At 42.9% G+C, this 19,735-nt stretch overlaps 1 protein-coding gene across 1 annotated transcript in view; it reads right to left on the bottom strand.

Moving 5' to 3' along the window:
* Window positions 1-19,735, bottom strand: part of ASTN2 (astrotactin 2) — a 1,265,353-nt gene that overhangs the window by 442,093 nt on the left and 803,525 nt on the right. Inside the window, exon 15 of the mRNA XM_053695400.1 lies at window positions 16,970-17,103. Within this exon, the coding sequence (XP_053551375.1) occupies window positions 16,970-17,103 (134 nt within the window). The remainder of the gene's footprint in view (window positions 1-16,969; window positions 17,104-19,735) is intronic.

The raw sequence follows: 19,735 nt of genomic DNA, 5'->3' as shown, positions 1-19,735 counted from the left end.
TTTTTAGAATGAGTACAATTCTGGATGCTACAAAATAGGCGGAGGGGACACTACCATTACAGAGGTATTCTTTAAATAGTTTTATCAGCGCCAAATTTGTCTCTTCCCTAAGAATTTTGTAAAATTCGGCAGGGAGCATATCAGGACCTGCCGCTTTGTCCAATTTTAATTTGTCTACCGCTTGACCGACTTCTGTCGAGGTTATAGGTGAGTTTACTTTGTCTGCCTCATCTATAGTTTTGGGAGAGAAATTTTTTCCCAAAACCACTCTTTATGGTATTTTTATCTGTGGGGCGGAATACAGTTTTTTTTAAAAACTGACAAAACACTTTTTGATTGCTTCTGCCTCAGTGACTCGGGTGCCATACGCTATAATAGTTTTGATAGTTTTCTGTGATTTGTATACCTTTACACAATTAGCTAGAAGCATACCAATTTTACTACTATACCTATGAAAATTAGTTCTTTGATGTAAATCTTGACTAGTTGTTTTCTGCAGACTGACTGAGTCCCACTCTTGTTTCGCTTTAATATATTTCTGCCAGTTGATCTGTGTGGGAGCCGTTATATAAGTATTGTAAGAGTTTCTAAGGCAATTGGATAGTTCTGTTTCCCTTAAACGCATTCACGGGATTGTCTTTAACAATGTATTGTAAAAAAATGGCTATGTAATGTCAACAGTTATATGTTTGTTCACATTTGCTTTTTAAAGTTTGGTGTTATTGGTTTTAGCCCCACAGGAAGAACTTAAAAACAACTAACTGAGACTCGGATGGTTTAAGTTAAGGAACTATATACTGAATGTATGCTAATTTCTAAGTACTATTATTGTACGGTCCATACACCACAAAATTCTCACATGTGGCCTTGAATTGCTATTGTTATATGTTTGTTCCCAAGTTTTGTCATTTTTTGTTTAATTGGGGTAATAATCTTAGCAATATCACGTTTATAGTGTAACACACAAGCCAAACATCACTCCCTAAATTTCTCTAGTTTATAGAATTAGATCATTTGTAGATCCCCCAATATTAGATATTTTATATGGTTCACCATCATCTCACATTAAGATTATTACTCTTGCGACCCACCACATATTTTATAGTTCAAGGCTTGAGGAAAGAGCCTTAGCGTTCATAAGATAACGCTGGACAGTAAAACGCCCACTCGGTTCTTAGACAGTAATAAATAACTTATCCCCCCCCCGTAAATACATAGTTTATCTAGTAAACGCCTGAACGCAGATTCATAATACTTATTTCCCTTATTTTATTGAAGTAGTAAAATTTGATTTCCTTTCGGGTGGTAAGTGTCCCAAGTGTCCCAGAGGTTGTTGATATTTAACTCATAGTACTCCGCCTCTTCAGGTTGCATGGTAATCTGACGTCCTAGGACTATCCCATACCTTTTCCCGGTTCTCCCCTCTTCCCCTGTTCTCTTTTCGCCCTTCCCTCCCTTTTTTTTTTTTTTTCTCTCTCTATCAGTATGGCCCATTCATCCTCACTGCACTTCACAACTCTAAACACTAAAGGCTTTAACTCCCCCACATAGCGTAGTCTGTTGCAAAATGTCCTTAAGACTCTAAAAGACGGAGGTAGTTTACTTGCAAAAAACTCATTGGGCGACTGCCCACACCTCGACAATTACATTTCCTAATTTCCCAGTGGTTTAAAACTCCACCTATCATGACAAAAGCAGAGGGGTTTCTGTGCTGATCAATAAAAATGAGGCCTTCCATCCAATTCATGTTGAACGGGACGAGGAGGGACGCTTTCTCATCCTGGTATGCAAATTGAACAATAGGCTGTTTACGTTGGTCAATATATACACCCCATCAGGGACAGACAGATTCCTACGAAAGACACTTACCTTTCTAGATAGGATAAAACAGGGAACCTTACCTTGGGTGGAGACTTCAATCGTATGTGGGATCCGCTCATTGATAAGAGACTCTCCCCTAACAAAACTCTCGATTCTTTCTCTAGAACCTAGGATACCTAACACATTGAGAGGTCTCTTGTGGAACTTTCAGAGTAGTCACAAGGAGTGTTGGAGAAATTTGGCGAAAATCCAAATCTCAGACCTATACCCAAATGGGACTATTAGCAGTACTTCTCTCTTAGCTACTAATCTGAATGAGAGCCCTCTGTGGTTCAATTTCGAGTCTTTTAGGATTTTGAGCCTTATTAAATCATGGGACTTCCCTAAAAAAGGCCTAAGACAGGCTACTAAATGGGAGGCAAGATGGGTAAAGGGTAGGAGCAAGATTAGTACTCACAAACGAATAGCACCAAAAAGTGCAAGGAAGCAGACTGGAACCTCACAGTTGCCCAGCAAACTGAACAGACGCAGAGATAATTCTGTAGTACTTCTTCACCAGTGAGTACTTCCTGGTTCCTAAAGGGTAGGATATAGAGCCAACATAGCACAGTACAGTTTGTACAAATATATGTGTATCCAGGGAATATGCACACTTACATGTAGCAAAGCACCTCCAGGTGCAATATACACAGACTGGGACTTCTCAGCCGCCCAGCTGACTGTTTCAAAGGTTTCAGCAAATAAGATAGCTCCCAAAACTGATAAAGGAGTATAGATGGATTCCCAGATAAAATCCAGCAGCAAGTGTATTAGTTAAAAAGAATATTATTATTTTAAAAGCAACATGTTTCTCAGCCTACAACTGGCTGTTTCATAGCCTGAGGCATCAGTTTTGGGAGCTATCTTATTTACTGAAACTTTTGAAACAGTCAGCTGGGCGGCTGAGAAGTCCCAGTCTGTGTATATTGCACCTGGAGGTGCTTTGCTACATGTAAGTGTGCATATTCCCTGGATACACATATATTTGTACAAACTGTACTGGGCTATGTTGGCTCTATATCCCCCCCTTTAGGAACCAGGAGGACCTCACTAGTGAAGAAGTACTTCAGAATTATCTCTGCGTCTGTTCAGTTTGCTGGGCAACTGTGAGGTTCGAGTCTGCTTCCTTGCACTTTTTGGTGCTATTCGTTTGTGAGTATTAGTCTTACATATTTCGCTTGTACCTTGGTATTGTGGAATTAGGCCATTGGGCGCCTCTGTGTTTCTTGTTTTCTCCCCTACAACAGAGAGCTGACCTTTGCAATCATCTGGAGCTATTGTGACTTACAGGATATCATTTAGTTATTGGACATTTATTGTGTTTCCAGTCACAAGGTTATATTTATTTATTTTTTTTTTTTTTTTTCTTCTCTGGTATTCTGCTGTTTATTTTTAGAGTGTTGTTGTATACATTATTATTGTTCTTATTACATTGTGTTACATTTGAGGATTGGTGTGCTTCCACACACCATATCTATATATTTTGTAGGAGCAGGATTAGACCTCTTTCGTTTCACTATGAAACCCTACTGAAGGACCACTCCCAGGGTCTCCTGTAGCAGATAAAGGCCTGGGGGAGTGAACTCAACATAGTAATAATGGAACAAGACCTTAGTAAGGCAATATCTTTAACAAAAAAGATTTTACACTGTGTGATGGTTATGGAAGTGTACATGAAGGTGCTACTGAAATGGTACAGAATACCAATGAGGATTGCTAGGATGTTTAATAGTGGCTCTTTGCAGTGCTGGAGAACTTGCGGGCAACAAGACTCTGATCTGCATATCTGGTGGTCCTGCCCACAAATACCTCCCCCACCTCCCTCATCCCCCAGTCATTCTGCTAAGGGAACAAGGAACAGTAGGAGAAATATCAGGGTGAAAAAACGTGCCAGAAGAAAAATAAAATGACTGCCGCCTTATAGACAAAACATGGGCGGGAGCTGTGGACTCTTCCCGTCAAAAAAAAAAAATATCAGGTAAGCATAATTTATGTTTTTCTTCTTAAACGGGAAGAGTCCACAGCTGCATTCATTACTTTTTTTAAAACAATACCCAAGCTAGAGGACACTGAATGCAAACAAAGGGTGGTACAAAAGGCAGCCCCTTTGAAAGGCACCACAGCCTGAAATTACCCGACACAGATAGAAAAACTGGAAGCCCAGGCAACTGCACATCAGTTACATAACCTGTAAAGCCGTACTAGAGACTACACAGACCCAGAGTCTGTTGAGCACAAAAGCCTCCCAGGAGCCAGTCCAGCAGCTCTCAACTCCCACAAAAGTACCCCCGACCAAAAGGTCAAGAACCTCTATCTACTCCCGAGAGGGAGAATAGGTAACCCCATAAGAGATCCAAAGGACCATCCAACACGGGTTCAAAAAAAACATAGAGCAACCCAAGGTTGCCACAGTACCTTCGCCCAGGGAGACAAACTCCCTAGAAGCACAAGGACCAGAATGGCAGTCCACACTCAGGATAAAAATGTCACTAAGAGGACCCGAGGGACACCCTCATATCCCTGACACAGCTACAGAAACAGCAAGTTCCCTGTTGCACCATAGTCAAGTCGAACCCACAGGCTAGACAAGCATAGACAGCAGAGACAGGATAACTATCCCAGCAGCGAACAAGAGCTCTCCAAGAGAACATCAAGCCACCAGAAACAAGAACTCGCGATGACCAGCCACCAGGCAGCAAAGCTGACCCTAAGCCATCGTGGGACTCAACCCACCGAGTAACATTGAAAAAACTCGACAACAACTCCCGACCGGAAAAAACACCGGGCTCCTAGGAGCGTCCCCGCCCAGCAGCAGATGCCACCAAGAGAGGGGAAGGACACACTCAAGAAAATAAAACGGTCAACACTACACAGAGAAAACCAATTCCGACCTTCCCTCCAGGGTAATGGTCCCAGCCCAAAGGCTAGTAAAGACCGAAGACAAGAGTCCCAGACCTTTGGAAGAAAAAGGATGGATCTACGAGGAAGCAAAACCCCCGGGAGTCAGGACAGAAACTTTGTGCTCGGGTCCAAGAACCCCTACACTGCTGTCTTTCAAAAAGAGGAACAGTTCCCAAGGGAAGAGAGTACTCCGACCCCCAGCATCCAAATACCAGAATCCAGCAAATAACAGGAGCCTTACCTGGGATCAAACCCACAACCTTCTGCTTCAGAAACGGTGGAGCCAACCACTACTCTATTCCAAGATTCTGAGTACACAAGTTAAGGGGAAAAAAACAAGGACCCACAATTCATCACAGATACTGAGGTATCTCCGAATCAAGGAGAACATACAAGAACCCATCCTCCACCCTAGGTGAGAGAAAGGGAACTAAGTAACGGAAACCACACCTGGAGTCTACAAGGAAGAATCAGATGCCCCAAAAACCAGTAGAGACACGTCAGAGAGACCTTAAACATAAGCCTCAAGCATATATGAATCTCCCATTAGAGACATAAACCTTGCCCCCTTCAAAGGGACACGCAGGAGCTCAAATCCCAAGGTTAAGCAGAAACTGTCCATGCCCGATCCAAGCAAAAGGCATAGTCCTAAGTCAGACTCCTCGAAAAACGAAATTAACTGAGGAAGCCTAAGCTGCCTCCTATGAGTAGGAGCGCACCATCAAGAGTCCGTAGACTTAAGGAACCTAGCAACAGCCTCAAAACCCAAGAGTCTGAAAAACTCCTGACCAGTTTGAGAATTGGGGACCTAGTACCCCTGGATCGCAAGGTAACCCTTGTAGACAGGCTTAACTACCTAACCCACATGGTGGTGAGAATAAATGCTCAGCATCCTGCCCCCAAAAAGGCGAAAGACTGTAACCGACCTCGGACCTCCACTCTCAAGCCCAAAGGCTAGATCTGCAACAAGATCGAAAGACAACACCCTAGTGTCGAAAGACCAAGGTATGACCATAGGTAAATCCTATACAGAGAAGATGACAGTCTACAGAGATGCTTGCAGGATCAGTCTCCCGAAAACCCTTAAACAGTGCAAAGGCTGAGAGCCTCATAGCTCCTCGCAGGTGGGATAACCCCTGCACTCCACGTACTAGAGCAAATGCAATGCTGAGTAAAGGAAGGAGGACATGCCCGCACTTCCAAACAGATGACCCAAGACGGGAAGGAAGAGACTCCACCACTGCATAAAATAATGCTATTAGGCTAAGAAGTCAACATCCGGAAGAAACCGCAAGTGAGGATGCCAATCGTTCACACTCAGAAAGTAGACCACGGAGGTCATACACATCTCCCAACTCCAAAGAATAGAAACTACGAATCTGGGTCCCCAGGGGCCTTTAAGAACCATGATGACGTCTGAAAAAGTCAGACCGGTATCCGAAGTGAAGAGCCAGAAAAAGCCAACTTAGATTTACAACCCAGAAGTGTTGGATCCACACACTAGGCCTCATAATTTGAAGTAGGATCCGAGCTCGGAGTATATATCAATAGGCCAAAGTGACATTCAGAATCTGCATGATTCAATCAGTACCCGAGGGTGACATGAACCCAAGCAGCAGCAGAAAGCGCCCAACCAGTACCTGCCTAGTATAAGGACACTCCAGAACTGTCTAAGGTCCAAGAAAAATTGGCCCGAAGGATCGATAAGAAGAAATAGAAAAAACAGAACATCATTAGTCAAAGGTACACACTTCTAGGGAAGTGCCCATGCGACCAAAAAGTCGCAAGTATCGGTTCCAGAGAAAGAATGTTCCCAACAGAATTATAACAGATATGAGCTTAATAAAACAAATATAAACACATCATAACCGGATCAAAAAGAAAATTTATGCTTACCTGATAAATTTATTTCTTTTTTGACACGAAGAGTCCACGGATCATCTAATTACTATTGGGAAAATCACTCCTGCCCAGCAGGAGGCGGCAAAGAGCACCACAGCAAAGCTGTTAAATATCACCTCCCTTCCCTCCCACCCAGTCATTCGACCGAAGTAAAGGAGAGAAAGGAAGTAACAAGGTGCAGAGGTGTCTGAAGTTTATAACAACCCAACAACCTGTCTATAGAACAGGACGGGCCGTGGACTCATCGTGTCAAAAAAGAAATATATTTATCAGGTAAGCATAAATTTTATTTTATTTTTAATGACACGATGAGTCCACAGATCATCTAATTACTATTGGGAATCAATACTCAAGCTAGAGTACACAGATAAGGTAGGGACAAGACAGGGAACATAAACGGAAGGCACCACTGCTTGAAGAACCTTTCTCCCAAAACCGGCCTCAGCCAAAGCAAAAGTGTCAAATTTATAGAGCTTTGAAAAAGTGTGAAGAGAGGACCAAGTTGCAGCCTTGCAAATCTGTTCCACAGAAGCTTCATTTTTGAATGCCCATGAGGAAGCAACAGCCCTCGTGGAATGAGCCGCAACTCTCTCTGGAGGCTGTTGTCCAGCAGTCTCAAAGGCAAAACGTATGATACTCTTCAGCTAAAAAGAAAGAGAAGTAGCCGTGGCTTTCTGTCCCTTACGTTTTCCCGAGAAAACCACAAACAAGGCAGAAGACTGCCGAAAATCCTTAGTCGTTTATAGGTAACATTTTAGCGCACATACCACATCTAAATTGGGGAGAATCCGTTCCTTCTGAGAAGAAGGATTAGGACACAAGGAAGGAACAACAATCTCCTGATTAATGTTTCGGCCAAAACTACTTTAGGAATAAATCCTAATTAAAAACTACCTTATCCGAATGAAAAATAAGGTAAGGAGACTCATACTGCAACGCCGAGAGCTCTGACACTCTATGAGCAGATGAAATAGCAACAAGAAACAAAACTTTCCAAGATAACAACTTAATATCTAAGGAATGCATAGGCTCAAACGGAGCCCCTTGAAGAACTTTAAGAACTAAATTAAGACTCCAGGGAGGAGTAACTGGTTTGAACACAGGCCTGATCCTGACCAAGGCCTGACAAAAAGATTGCACGTCTGGTACGTCCGCCAGACGCTTATGTAACAAAATAGACAAGGCAGATATTTGACCCTTTAGGGAACTTTAGGGAACTTGCCGATAATCCTTTCCCCAAACCCTCTTGGAGAAATGACAAAATTCTCAGAATCCTAACTAACCTAATCCTAACTAACCATATCTTGTAGTAAATCTTTCTAGTTACAGGTTTATGAGCCTGAATCATGGTCTCTATAACCGATTCTGATAAGCCCCGCCTGGATAAAATTAAGCGTTCAATCTCCAAGCAGTCAGCTTCAGAGAAACTAGATTTGGATGAAGGAAGGGCCCTTGAAGTAGAAGATCCATCCTCAACAGAAGTCTCCAAGGTGGAAGAGACGACATGTACACCAGATCTGCATACCAAATCCTGCGAGGCCAAGCTGGTGCAATGAGGATCACCGATGCCCTCGCCTGCTTGATTCAAGCAATGACCCGAGGAAGAAGAGCAAACGGAGGAAATAGGTATGCTAGACTGAAGGTCCAAGGTACTGCCAGGGCATCTATCAGTACCACCTGAGGGTCCCTGGACCTCGATCCGTACCTCGGAAGCTTGGCATTCTGCCGAGATGCCATGAGATCCAATTTCGGCCGACCCCATCTGAGGATCAGGCTGGAAAACACTTTCGGATGGAGTTCCCACTCCCCCGGGTGAAAGATCTGCCTGCTCAGGAAGTCTGCCTCCCAGTTGTCCACCCCTGGGATGTAGATCGCCGACAGGCAGTAATAGTGGGTTTCCACCCTGTCATCGCTAAGGAACTCCACGTTCCTCCCGGATGATTGATGTAAGCCACTGAAGTTATGTTGTCCGACTGGAACCTGATAAACTGGGCCGAGGCTAACTGTGGCCAGGCCAGAAGAGCATTGAAGATCGCTCTCAGCTCCAGAATGTTTATAGGTAGAACAGACTCTGACTGAGTCTAAACTCCCTGAGCCTTTAGGGAGCCCCAGACTGCCCCCATCCTATAAGGCTGGTGTCTGTTGTCACAATCACCCAAGAGCGTCTGCGAAAGCAGGTTCCCTGGGAGAGATGATCCTGAGACAACCACCATAGAAGATAATCCCTTGTCTCCTGCTCTAGTAGTATTCGTGGAGACAAATCCGCATAATCTCAGTTCCATTGACTGAGCATGTTTAACTGCAGAGGTCTGAGGTGGAAACGAGCAAAAGGGATGATGTCCATTGCCGCCACCATCAGCTCGATTATCTCCATGCACTGAGCCACTGATGGCCGAGGAGCGGACTGAAGTGCTAGGCAAGAATCGAAAATCTTTGATTTCCTGACTTCTGTCAGAAAAATCTTCATTGATAGGGAATCTATTATGGTTCCCAAGAAAGTTACTCTTGTATTTGGAATTAAGGAGCTCCTTTCCAAATTTACCTTCCATCCGTGAGATCGCAGGAAAGATAACATTTCTGTGTGGGACTTTGATTGTTGAAAGGATGGCGCCTGGACCAGGATGTCGCCACTGCAATGCCCCATAATCAGAGCACCACCAACAGAGATCCCAGAACCTTTGAGAAATTCTGGGAGCTGTGGCAAGGCCAAAAGGAAGAGTCATGAATTGGAAGTGTTTGTCTAGAAAGGCAAACCTTAGAAACCTGTGATGATCCCTGTGAATGGGAACATGCAGGTACGCGTCCTTTAAATCCACCATTGTACCACTCGGTACCCTGAGAAATTTGTTTAAACTCTTGAGATCTAAAATTGGCATGAAGGTTGTCTTTTTTTTGGGAACCCCGAAAAGATTGGAATAAAATCCCAGACCCCGTTCTTGCATCGGAACAGGAACTATCACTTCCAGGTCGAAGTGGTCTTTCTATTTTTTATTTTAATTTTTATTCATTTTATTAAGGAAAATAATGACACTAGATATGTTAGTCTGAAAAAAATTGTCTGACCAACAATTGACATATAACAATTCTTTGGAGATGCAACTCCACTATTCATGGTATATATCTATCTTCTTGTATCATACAATTGAGAGGAAAAGAAAGAGAAAAAAAGGAAAAGAAAAATCCCTACAGGCCCCTTCCCAGGGAGAAAGGAAGGAGAGAAAAGGGAAAAAAAAAAAAAAAAAGGAAGGGGGGGTGGAAGGAGGGAACGTGGAAAAAGGAAGAATGGTGAGATAGTAGTTTACCAAATACCTAATTATACTATCTCTGTATTCCTGAAAGGGTATATCAGATGGTCAATTTCTTGGGGCGAGAATATTTTAATAAAAGACGACCATTTTAAAAAAAAGAAAATTATGTCCCGGTCTGAATTTAAATCTGTATCCAATTGCTCAATAATGCACTGTTTTTTAAGACAGTTTTTAATTTCATTAACGCTAGGAGTATTTCTGTCTCTCCATTTCCTGAAAATTAGATTCCTGGACGCCAAAATTATTAAATTAAGGATTTTGTTGTCTTCTAAAATCTGCACTTCCTCTGTCAAAATAATTAATCTACTCAGTGTAAACTAAGTTTGATTTTAAGAATGTTGACTGCCCAGAATTCTATTTTCTTCCAGAACTGATTGCTTTTAGGGCAAGACCAAACCATATGAATTAAATCTGCCGCTGACAGGGCACATTTAGGACATTTGTTGAATTGATAATTATGCCACTTAAGCCCTTTCTCCAGAGTATAAGTAGTATGATATAACAATTTTAAATGAGACTCCCTCCAATTTGCAGACAAAGTGGTATGGGACACCTTTGCAATCAAACTCTTTACATGATCTGACGTAATAACACAGTCATAAATTAGTCCAGCCCATTTTTGAGCCATAACTGTTAGGTTCAAATCGCCCCTTTGGGATACCAAGTAGTCATACCATATTGAGATAGAGAATAGGCCATTATTAGCAAGAAGTGGCCAACCATCTATTTTACCCCAAGACCAGACCCCTACAAAGTTCTTCATTAGCTTGGAGACAAAGTGTCTCACTTGAAGATATGCAAATAATTCCCTATTGTCGAAATTAAAGTCCTGTTTTAAATCATTAAAGGTTTTCATACTTTGCATAGTTTGATCTATAAATTGTGTGACAAAAAATAGACCTTTTCTTTGCCAGTTCCTAAATACCAAAGATTGGACATCCTCCTGGAACTCAGGGTTGCCTAAGATTGTCTGGTATTTTGGTATATTCATGTCCGTTTTTGGAGAAATTCCTAATTTTTTTCAAGCCTATATTACATTGTAAATCGTTGTCAATTGTTTGACTTGTTTTGGGATTGTGTGAATCGGGCAATGTATAAGGGAGGTGGGAAGAAACGGAAATATTATATTTACTTCAAGGCTATTGTTGGTAAAATATTCAGCGTTAGTAATCCAGTCAATGGCAATACGTCCTAAGAAAACCATGTTGCATATACTTAGGTCTGGAAGAGCCAGGCCACCATGAGATTTGGGAAGAGACAATTTTTTTAGAGAAATTCTAGGTCTTTTGTTTCGCCATATGAAATAACAAAGTGCCGTATTAAGGCCTTTGATGTCCTTACTTTTTAACAGCACCGGAACGTTTTGTATAACGTATAGAATTTTTGGCAGGAGAACCATTTTAAATAGGTCCTTCCAGCTGCGAATCTGTCTCCCCCTCCCACTGGTGCTGTGTGAGGGGGAACATAGCATGAGACGGCCCGTGGGAGTAGGAGGCTGAGCTTGTTGTGGGTCTACACTGTTGGGCAGAGGGTGGCAGCCTCTGAGTTTTGTGGGCCCTGCCGGGTCCTAAGCCGTTTCCTTCCCCTCATTGAAGCTATGTGAAGGGGTGCAGTCTTGTGGAGTTTCTCATTCTGGAAGCTGCTTTAGTAAAGCGGGGCTGAATTCGCCAAGCAGCAAAATCTGCCTGGAAGTAGTCACCTTCAGTTCCACCGATGCTCTTTAGTTTCTCCAGCGGCCTCCCAATCAAATCCCTCTACAGGGCCCGCTCCGCCTCCACCGCCATAGACAGGATAGCTCACAGCAGAAAAACCCCACAGGGCAGCAGGACTGCTATAGGCAGCAAATGAATTCAGGGATAGCCTTGAACAATTAGGTTTCCAAAAGTTATACAAACACGCCACAGAATATTACCAGCAATAATGGTCCCCCCCCCCCCCACGCAGCACCGGTGGGAGGGGGGAACAGTCTGAAGGCTAGAAGGGTAACTGGTGTGAAATCCCCAAATCACACGAAGGGCTTCAGAGAAAGTTCTCCAGTGTTGTCAGCGCGATTCCAAAGGCGCTTCTTTAGAGATGCGTTGGCAATGTGCTCTAGCTCTTCTCCCCCTAAACCCCTCAGGCTGCCAGGCGCAAGTCAAGGTATCCTCCGCCAACAGCTCAGGGCTGGGAAGCTCACAAGTCAGGCGTGGTGCAGCTTACGTCTGACTCCTCCCCCGGAACTCTGGGGTCCGAGGTCTTTTACACAGTGTAAGAACGCCTCTCTTTTTGTCTGGTCTACAGATAATCTTGAAAGCAGAAACCTGCCTCTGGGAGGAAAACTTTTGAACTCTAGTTTGTATCCCTGGGACACTATGTCCACTGCCCAGGGATCCTGAACATCTCAAACCAAAGCATGAGCGAAGAAGGAAAGTCTGCCCCTTACAAGATCTGGTCCCGGATTGGGGGCAGGCCCTTCATGCTGTCTTTGATTCAATAGCAGGCTTCTTGGATTGTTTTCCCTTATTCCAAGACTGATTGGGTCTCCAGGAAGGTTTAGGCTGATCTTACTTGGAGGAGGAAGCGGAAGAATTTCCATTGAATTTTCTAAAGTATCGAAAATTACTCTGACGTCCCTTTTGCTTGTTTTTCTTATCCTGAGGGAGAAGATGACCCTTTCCTCCCATGATATCAGAGATTATTTCAGTTAATCCCGGTCCAAACAAGGTCTTTCCCTTGTAAGGAATCGCCAAAATTTTAGACTTAGATGACACATATGCAGACCAAGGCTTTAACCATAAGTCTCTGCGGGCTAGAACTGCAAAACTTGATATTTTGGCTCCTAGTTTGATAACCTGTAGGGAAGCATCAGTAATAAAGGAATTAGCTAACTTAAAAGCTTTTATGCTATTCTGAATCTCATCAAGGGGAGTGTCTGTCCTAATAGCATCAGACAATGCATCAAACCAATATGCCGCTGCGCTAGTGACGGTAGCAATGCACATAGCAGGTTGCCATTGTAACCCCTGGCGTACATACATATTCTTGAGTAACCCCTCTAATTTTTTATCCATAAGATCCTTAAAGGCACAACTATCCTCTATGGGTATAGTAGTTTTCTTGGCCAGAGTGGAAACTGCAACCTTCCACCTTGGGTACTGTTTGCCAGGACTCCTTGATAGAGTCCGCTATGGGAAACATCTTTTTAAAAATAGGAGATGGAAAAAAGCGATACCCGGTCTCTCCCATTCCTTAGCAATGATCTCAGTAGCTCTATCTGGCACAGGAAAAACCTCCACCAAGGAAGGTACATCAAAATATTTGTTTAGCTTACTGGATTTCTTAGGATTAAGTATGACCGTGGTGTCGCTGTCGTCCAAAGTAGCTAAAACCTCCTTGAGTAACAGACGGAGGTGTTCTAACTTAAACCTGAAAGAAACTACTTCAGTATCAACAAGAGGAATTACACTGTCAGAATCTGAAATTTCACCTTCAGATGCTACTAAGGTATCCTCCTCCTCAGGCTTCTGGGAGGGGGCATTTGAAATAACAACAACTGCGTCAGAAACCTTGCATACTGAATGTCTAATTTTCCTCTTACGCTTTCCCTGCAACATTGGAAAAGCAGACAACGCATCAGAAACTGCAGAAGACATGAGAGCAGTAAAGTAACTCCAGAAGAAGTTAGAGAGGAAGCAGGGCACTGCATGTGAGGGCGATAAAATTTGGGACACTGGAGAAAGCTGTGGCATAAATTGAATATTGTCATTAGATTCCTGAACAGCATCCTCTTTGGAAAATGTTGGCTCAGAAAAAAAGTTTATCCCTATAGTTTAAAGTCGTCTCAATACATGAGGAACAGAAAGTGATTGGTGGTTCCACATTGGCATCAAAACACAAAGAACAAGTGGCACTTTGCAAAGCCTCTTGGTCCATTCTGACTCACAATAGATCAAATTGTCAAAAAAAAAATAATTTACAACATAAAAAATGTTACTGTCACTTTAAATTTAAACGGTAACTTTTTTACTCCTTTTTTATTTTTAAGTGTAAAGAGGACAGAAAGCTTAAATATCCCTGCAGATCACCTCTACACCTCAGCTGTACTTTGCTGAGGTTCCTACCTGTCAGATGCAACCAATTCCTTCTGAGCAGAAGCCGTTCCCTTCACTAACAGAACCGGAAATCAGCAACAGTTACAGAGGTCGGTCTCCGGTCAAGCATGCATAAAAAATAGAGAATGTGTCATAGGAAAGGAAAACTGTACAACTTCACCTTCCGATTACCAGGAAGTGAAGGAAAAAGGCGCGCAACGCAATTGCCGCCTCCTCTAGTACCGCCCATTGTGTGCGTTGCCAAAAAAGTAATCTCCCGGTCAGCATATTGTTATGAAACCGCCAGGAGATGTGAAACCACCACCAAGTATTCCTTGCCCCAGTGCCTGCGTCTAGGCTGTCAGCATAGTGTCCCCTGAGTGTATAGGAGAAAGTATGTCTCTTAAAGATAAAGTGCCCAATACCAATGAGGCAACGTTATATGTCCCACCCTATGAATTAAAGTGCCCAACTTTTTCTGAGTTCACCATTAACGCCAGAAATAAAAGTCAGCACTTACCTCATATTCTGCCCGACAGCAAGGCAGCTCCCAGGTTTGAGAGGTCCTCTCCCTCACATGGACCTGTGAAACAAGAGAAAGGACTGAGTAATATCCCTCAGTTTTTCAGAGTTAGGGCAGCATCAGTATGGGAGGCACAGTGAGAATTATGTCCCACAAGTTTCCATTGCTCTAAAGCCACCACTGCTCTACTGAAGAGACTGATAAGGACTACGGCTTCACCCCAGGACAAAGCAGCACAATCTTGTACTACTTTAAAAATAATAAACTCTTGATTGAAGAATATTTTCTAACACCTAACTTTACCACTTCCTTGCTCTAACATAGGCAAAGAGAATGACTGGGGTGGGAGGGAAGAGAGGTGATATTTAACAGCTTTGCTGTGGTGCTCTTTGCTGCCTCCTGCTGGGCAGGAGTGATATTCCCAATAGTAATTAGATGATCCATGGACTCATTGTGTCATTAAAAAGAAAAAAAATAAAGCAGCACCCGCGGGTGAACGACCAAGGTGAATGAATATGTCAACGGAACCAGCCGATCAGAGACTCCATTCACCCAAGCTCAGAACTGGAACCGATACATAAAATAAAGAAAAACGGAGACATCAAGGAGATTAGCTTCATCTCCAAACGTCTAAGCAGCTTGTCATCCCGCATCTACGGCCTCGGATCCCTCGGCCCACTAGGACTGGAATCCTCTAGCACCGCCAAAACATGCCTTAAAAGAACACAAAGACATGACAGCCTATAACGGAAGGCAAAATCATCCCTCGCCGGATCAATAAATGACCCACGAGGTTGGGGCCCCTTAAGCCTCAGAGGCCAACGCTTCCCCAGGAGGCCGAACTGAATCAGGCAATCCCACGCCCGACGGGCCCTGGTTAACAGAACACGGACAGTATCTTAAAAATATTTCACTTGGGAGATATAAATGAACATGCGCCATAGAAATGGCCATGAGGAACCATGCCATAACCTCTGGAGGAAACAAAGCCACCTTCCGGAGAAGGAGTAAAGGCCATAGGGACACCTGCTTGAGTAGCAAAGGAAGGCTCTGGAGCACGCGCCTCACGGGACATGGAATCCTCAGGGGCGGATGGCTCAACGCACTCTAAGGTCCCTGATTCGGGAGAAGAGAGTACTCTAGAACGGCAATTGGAACATAACTGATGGACATGGATAACCCAGGCCATTTCCTATTCATCACAAGACGCATTCTCAGTATCGGAGACATCCGTGTCTAAGAATTTAAAATCCTCCATAATCTTGGGATTACAAAAATGACAAGCACTAACTGGCACCCTTTTTACACCGCCAATGGCTGGGGCACTCACCACCTCCTGAGAACCAGACAACCCACAAGCAGACTCTCTCTGTTGCCACACAGTGAGCATACCGAAGTGGAAAACAACATAACCGCACCCGGTCACAAGGTACATCGTGCCAGACACAAAAGGGCGTGCAATCTCAAGAGATTGCGCCATTAATGATAAGGCCATTATGTTCCGAAAAGCCATGAGCCTAAGTATTACTACACATCAGCAGATAGAACCATATAACAAACATTATTAAAGTCCCGCCTGTTCAATAACCCCCCTCAGGAGATATTAACCCATGATTCCTATTTAAGATAAAATGAGTGCCACTGGGAACCTACCTTCTCTCATTAACATCACATTCACATAATGAAATAAAATTAAAATCTTACCGGAATCAACACCGTGGAACAGGAACACGGCCCTTCAAGTGTGACAAATAGTAGCCTCGCTTCTGACATGGACTTGAGTGAATAAAGGCAGGCAGCGAAACTCGTCAATGCTGATTGCCAAGGAGCTGTTAATATGAGTCGGGATGGTTTTGCAGAAAGACTCTCCCTGCATCTCCGGACTCTAACCTTCATCCATGCTCTCACTGAGAGGCTGACAGGATTACTTTAAACTCCAGTCCCATTTAGAAGAGTACTACCGTCAATAAGAGACTATCTTGAACTTCTGACACTTCTCTGCCAACCTCCTGTGAAGAAAGGCAAAGAATGACTGGGGGATGAGAGAGGTGGGGGAGGTATTTGAAGCCTTTGGCTGGGGTGTCTTTGTCTCCTCCTGGTGGCCAGGTTCTGAATTCCCAAAAGTAATGAATGCAGCTGTGGACTCTTCCCGTTTAAGAAGAAAAGTTCTGCTATGTTGGGTGTTTTGCCTCCTCCTATTAGACTGGACTTTAATCCCACATGTGATGGCTCATGTACTCTCATCATTTTACTTAATAAATAACTACTATTAACCATACAATGTCACTTCTTTCTCTTCTAAGAACAGAGAAAGAGTTGATATTTTTGGGAAGGGAACAGTTAAGAACATAGATAATAAGGGAAAACACGGTTTTGGATCTTGATGAGGACAAAGAGGTACTTACACAGGTGTTGGGAGAGGGCTACAGTTAGGTAACCCATTTTCATCAAAGGCACTTAAGTCACATCTGCACCAGTCTTCAATGACCTCTCCTTTCCCGGAACACCAATATAAGCTCATAAATGCACTTCGGAGAGTCTGGAAAAGAAACAAAAGACTACTTATGTCTCAACATATTTTTAACATAAATTAATGAAAATTTGTGCAATAAACATTGAAAATATATTACTTAATTTGAACTTAATATTGAGTTACATTTAAAGCATCAGCTAGGTGGTGTTCTCAATAAATACATCTACAATGCATTATAGTTCTTCAAGATGATGAAAGTTATACTTTGAAACTATAAACAACTTTTCTTGGGTATAAGTTATAAACTGGTCTTTGCAATCTTCCAGATACATGTTTATGAGGGAATAAATAACTATTGTGACCACATGAAATATGCAACAGGTTTAAAGCATATATAAATTAGAATAAATTAGATGGAATCCTTGTAGTAATCTACATGTGAGTTGGGTTACTGGTACCCCTAAATATGTTGGTAACTACTACATCAGTGGTGTATGCAAGGACTGATGCAAACCATGTCTCTTTGCAACTAACCGAATAAGAGAAATGAGGAAAAAAAGAAAAATGGAAGAAAAAGTAAAGATATGTGTGATATTGGATAATAGAAAAAGGGTTGGAGACATGACACAATACAGAGAAATACGGTACACCTGAAATACAAGATACACCTGAACATTTGCTGACAAATGTATATAAATATATACAAGCTAGCAAGGGAGAGAGACATGATTCAGAAAAAGATGTGGAACAACTAATATAGCAATAAAGGGACAAGAGTAGATTGACATGTTATAAGTGAATGAGGTAGGATGAGAAACAAGACAGTAAATACAGCGCTAATGCAGATTAGTTAATACAAATAATAGCATCAGAGACTATATGGATAAGATATAGGGAGAGACGCACTGTCAAAAAAGAGAGATCCATATTTAAATATATTGGTGAAATATGTAATTGATAGGAAAAACAGAATTTATGCTTACCTGATAAATTACTTTCTCCAACGGTGTGTCCGGTCCACGGCGTCATCCTTACTTGTGGGATATTCTCTTCCCCAACAGGAAATGGCAAAGAGTCCCAGCAAAGCTGGTCACATGATCCCTCCTAGGCTCCGCCCACCCCAGTCATTCGACCGACGGACAGGAGGAAATATATATAGGAGAAACCATATGATACCGTGGTGACTGTAGTTAGAGAAAATAATTCATCAGACCTGATTAAAAAAACCAGGGCGGGCCGTGGACCGGACACACCGCTGGAGAAAGTAATTTATCAGGTAAGCATAAATTCTGTTTTCTCCAACATTGGTGTGTCCGGTCCACGGCGTCATCCTTACTTGTGGGAACCAATACCAAAGCTTTAGGACACGGATGAAGGGAGGGAGCAAATCAGGTCACCTAAATGGAAGGCACCACGGCTTGCAAAACCTTTCTCCCAAAAATAGCCTCCGAAGAAGCAAAAGTATTAAATTTGTAAAATTTGGCAAAAGTGTGCAGTGAAGACCAAGTCGCTGCCTTACATATCTGGTCAACAGAAGCCTCGTTCTTGAAGGCCCATGTGGAAGCCACAGCCCTAGTGGAGTGAGCTGTGATTCTTTCAGGAGGCTGCCGTCCGGCAGTCTCATAAGCCAATCGGATAATGCTTTTAAGCCAAAAGGAAAGAGAGGTAGAAGTCGCTTTTTGACCTCTCCTTTTACCAGAATAAACAACAAACAAGGAAGATGTTTGTCTGAAATCTTTAGTAGCCTCTAAATAGAATTTTAGAGCACGGACTACGTCCAAATTGTGTAACAAACGTTCCTTCTTTGAAACTGGATTCGGACACAAAGAAGGTACAACTATCTCCTGGTTAATATTTTTGACGGAAACAACTTTCGGAAGAAAACCAGGCTTAGTACGCAAAACCACCTTATCTGCATGGAACACCAGATAGGGCGGAGAGTACTGCAGAGCAGATAACTCTGAAACTCTTCTAGCAGAAGAAATTGCAACCAAAAACAAAACTTTCCAAGATAATAACTTAATATCTACGGAATGTAAGGGTTCAAACGGAACCCCTTGAAGAACTGAAAGAACTAGATTTAGACTCCAGGGAGGAGTCAAAGGTCTGTAAACAGGCTTGATCCTAACCAGAGCCTGAACAAATGCTTGAACATCTGGCACAGCTGCCAGTCTTTTATGAAGTAAAACAGATAAAGCAGAGATCTGTCCCTTCAGAGAACTTGCAGATAATCCTTTCTCCAAACCTTCTTTTAGAAAGGATAGAATCTTAGGAATTTTTATCTTGTTCCATGGGAATCCTTTAGATTCACACCAACAGATATATTTTTTCCATATTTTATGGTAAATTTTTCTAGTTACAGGCTTTCTAGCCTGAATCAGAGTATCTATCACAGAATCTGAAAACCCACGCTTTGATAAAATCAAGCGTTCAATCTCCAAGCCGTCAGTTGGAGGGAAACCAGATTCGGATGTTCGAATGGACCCTGAACAAGAAGGTCCTGTCTCAAAGGTAGCTTTCATGGTGGAGCCGATGACATATTCACCAGGTCTGCATACCAAGTCCTGCGTGGCCACGCAGGAGCTATCAAGATCACCGAGGCCCTCTCCTGATTGATCCTGGCTACCAGCCTGGGGATGAGAGGAAACGGTGGGAATACATAAGCTAGGTTGAAGGTCCAAGGTGCTACTAGTGCATC

The sequence above is a fragment of the Bombina bombina genome, chromosome 12 (genome assembly GCF_027579735.1).
Source record: "Bombina bombina isolate aBomBom1 chromosome 12, aBomBom1.pri, whole genome shotgun sequence".
Taxonomy (NCBI): Eukaryota; Metazoa; Chordata; class Amphibia; order Anura; family Bombinatoridae; genus Bombina; species Bombina bombina.
This window is presented reverse-complemented; position numbering and strand designations above follow the sequence as displayed.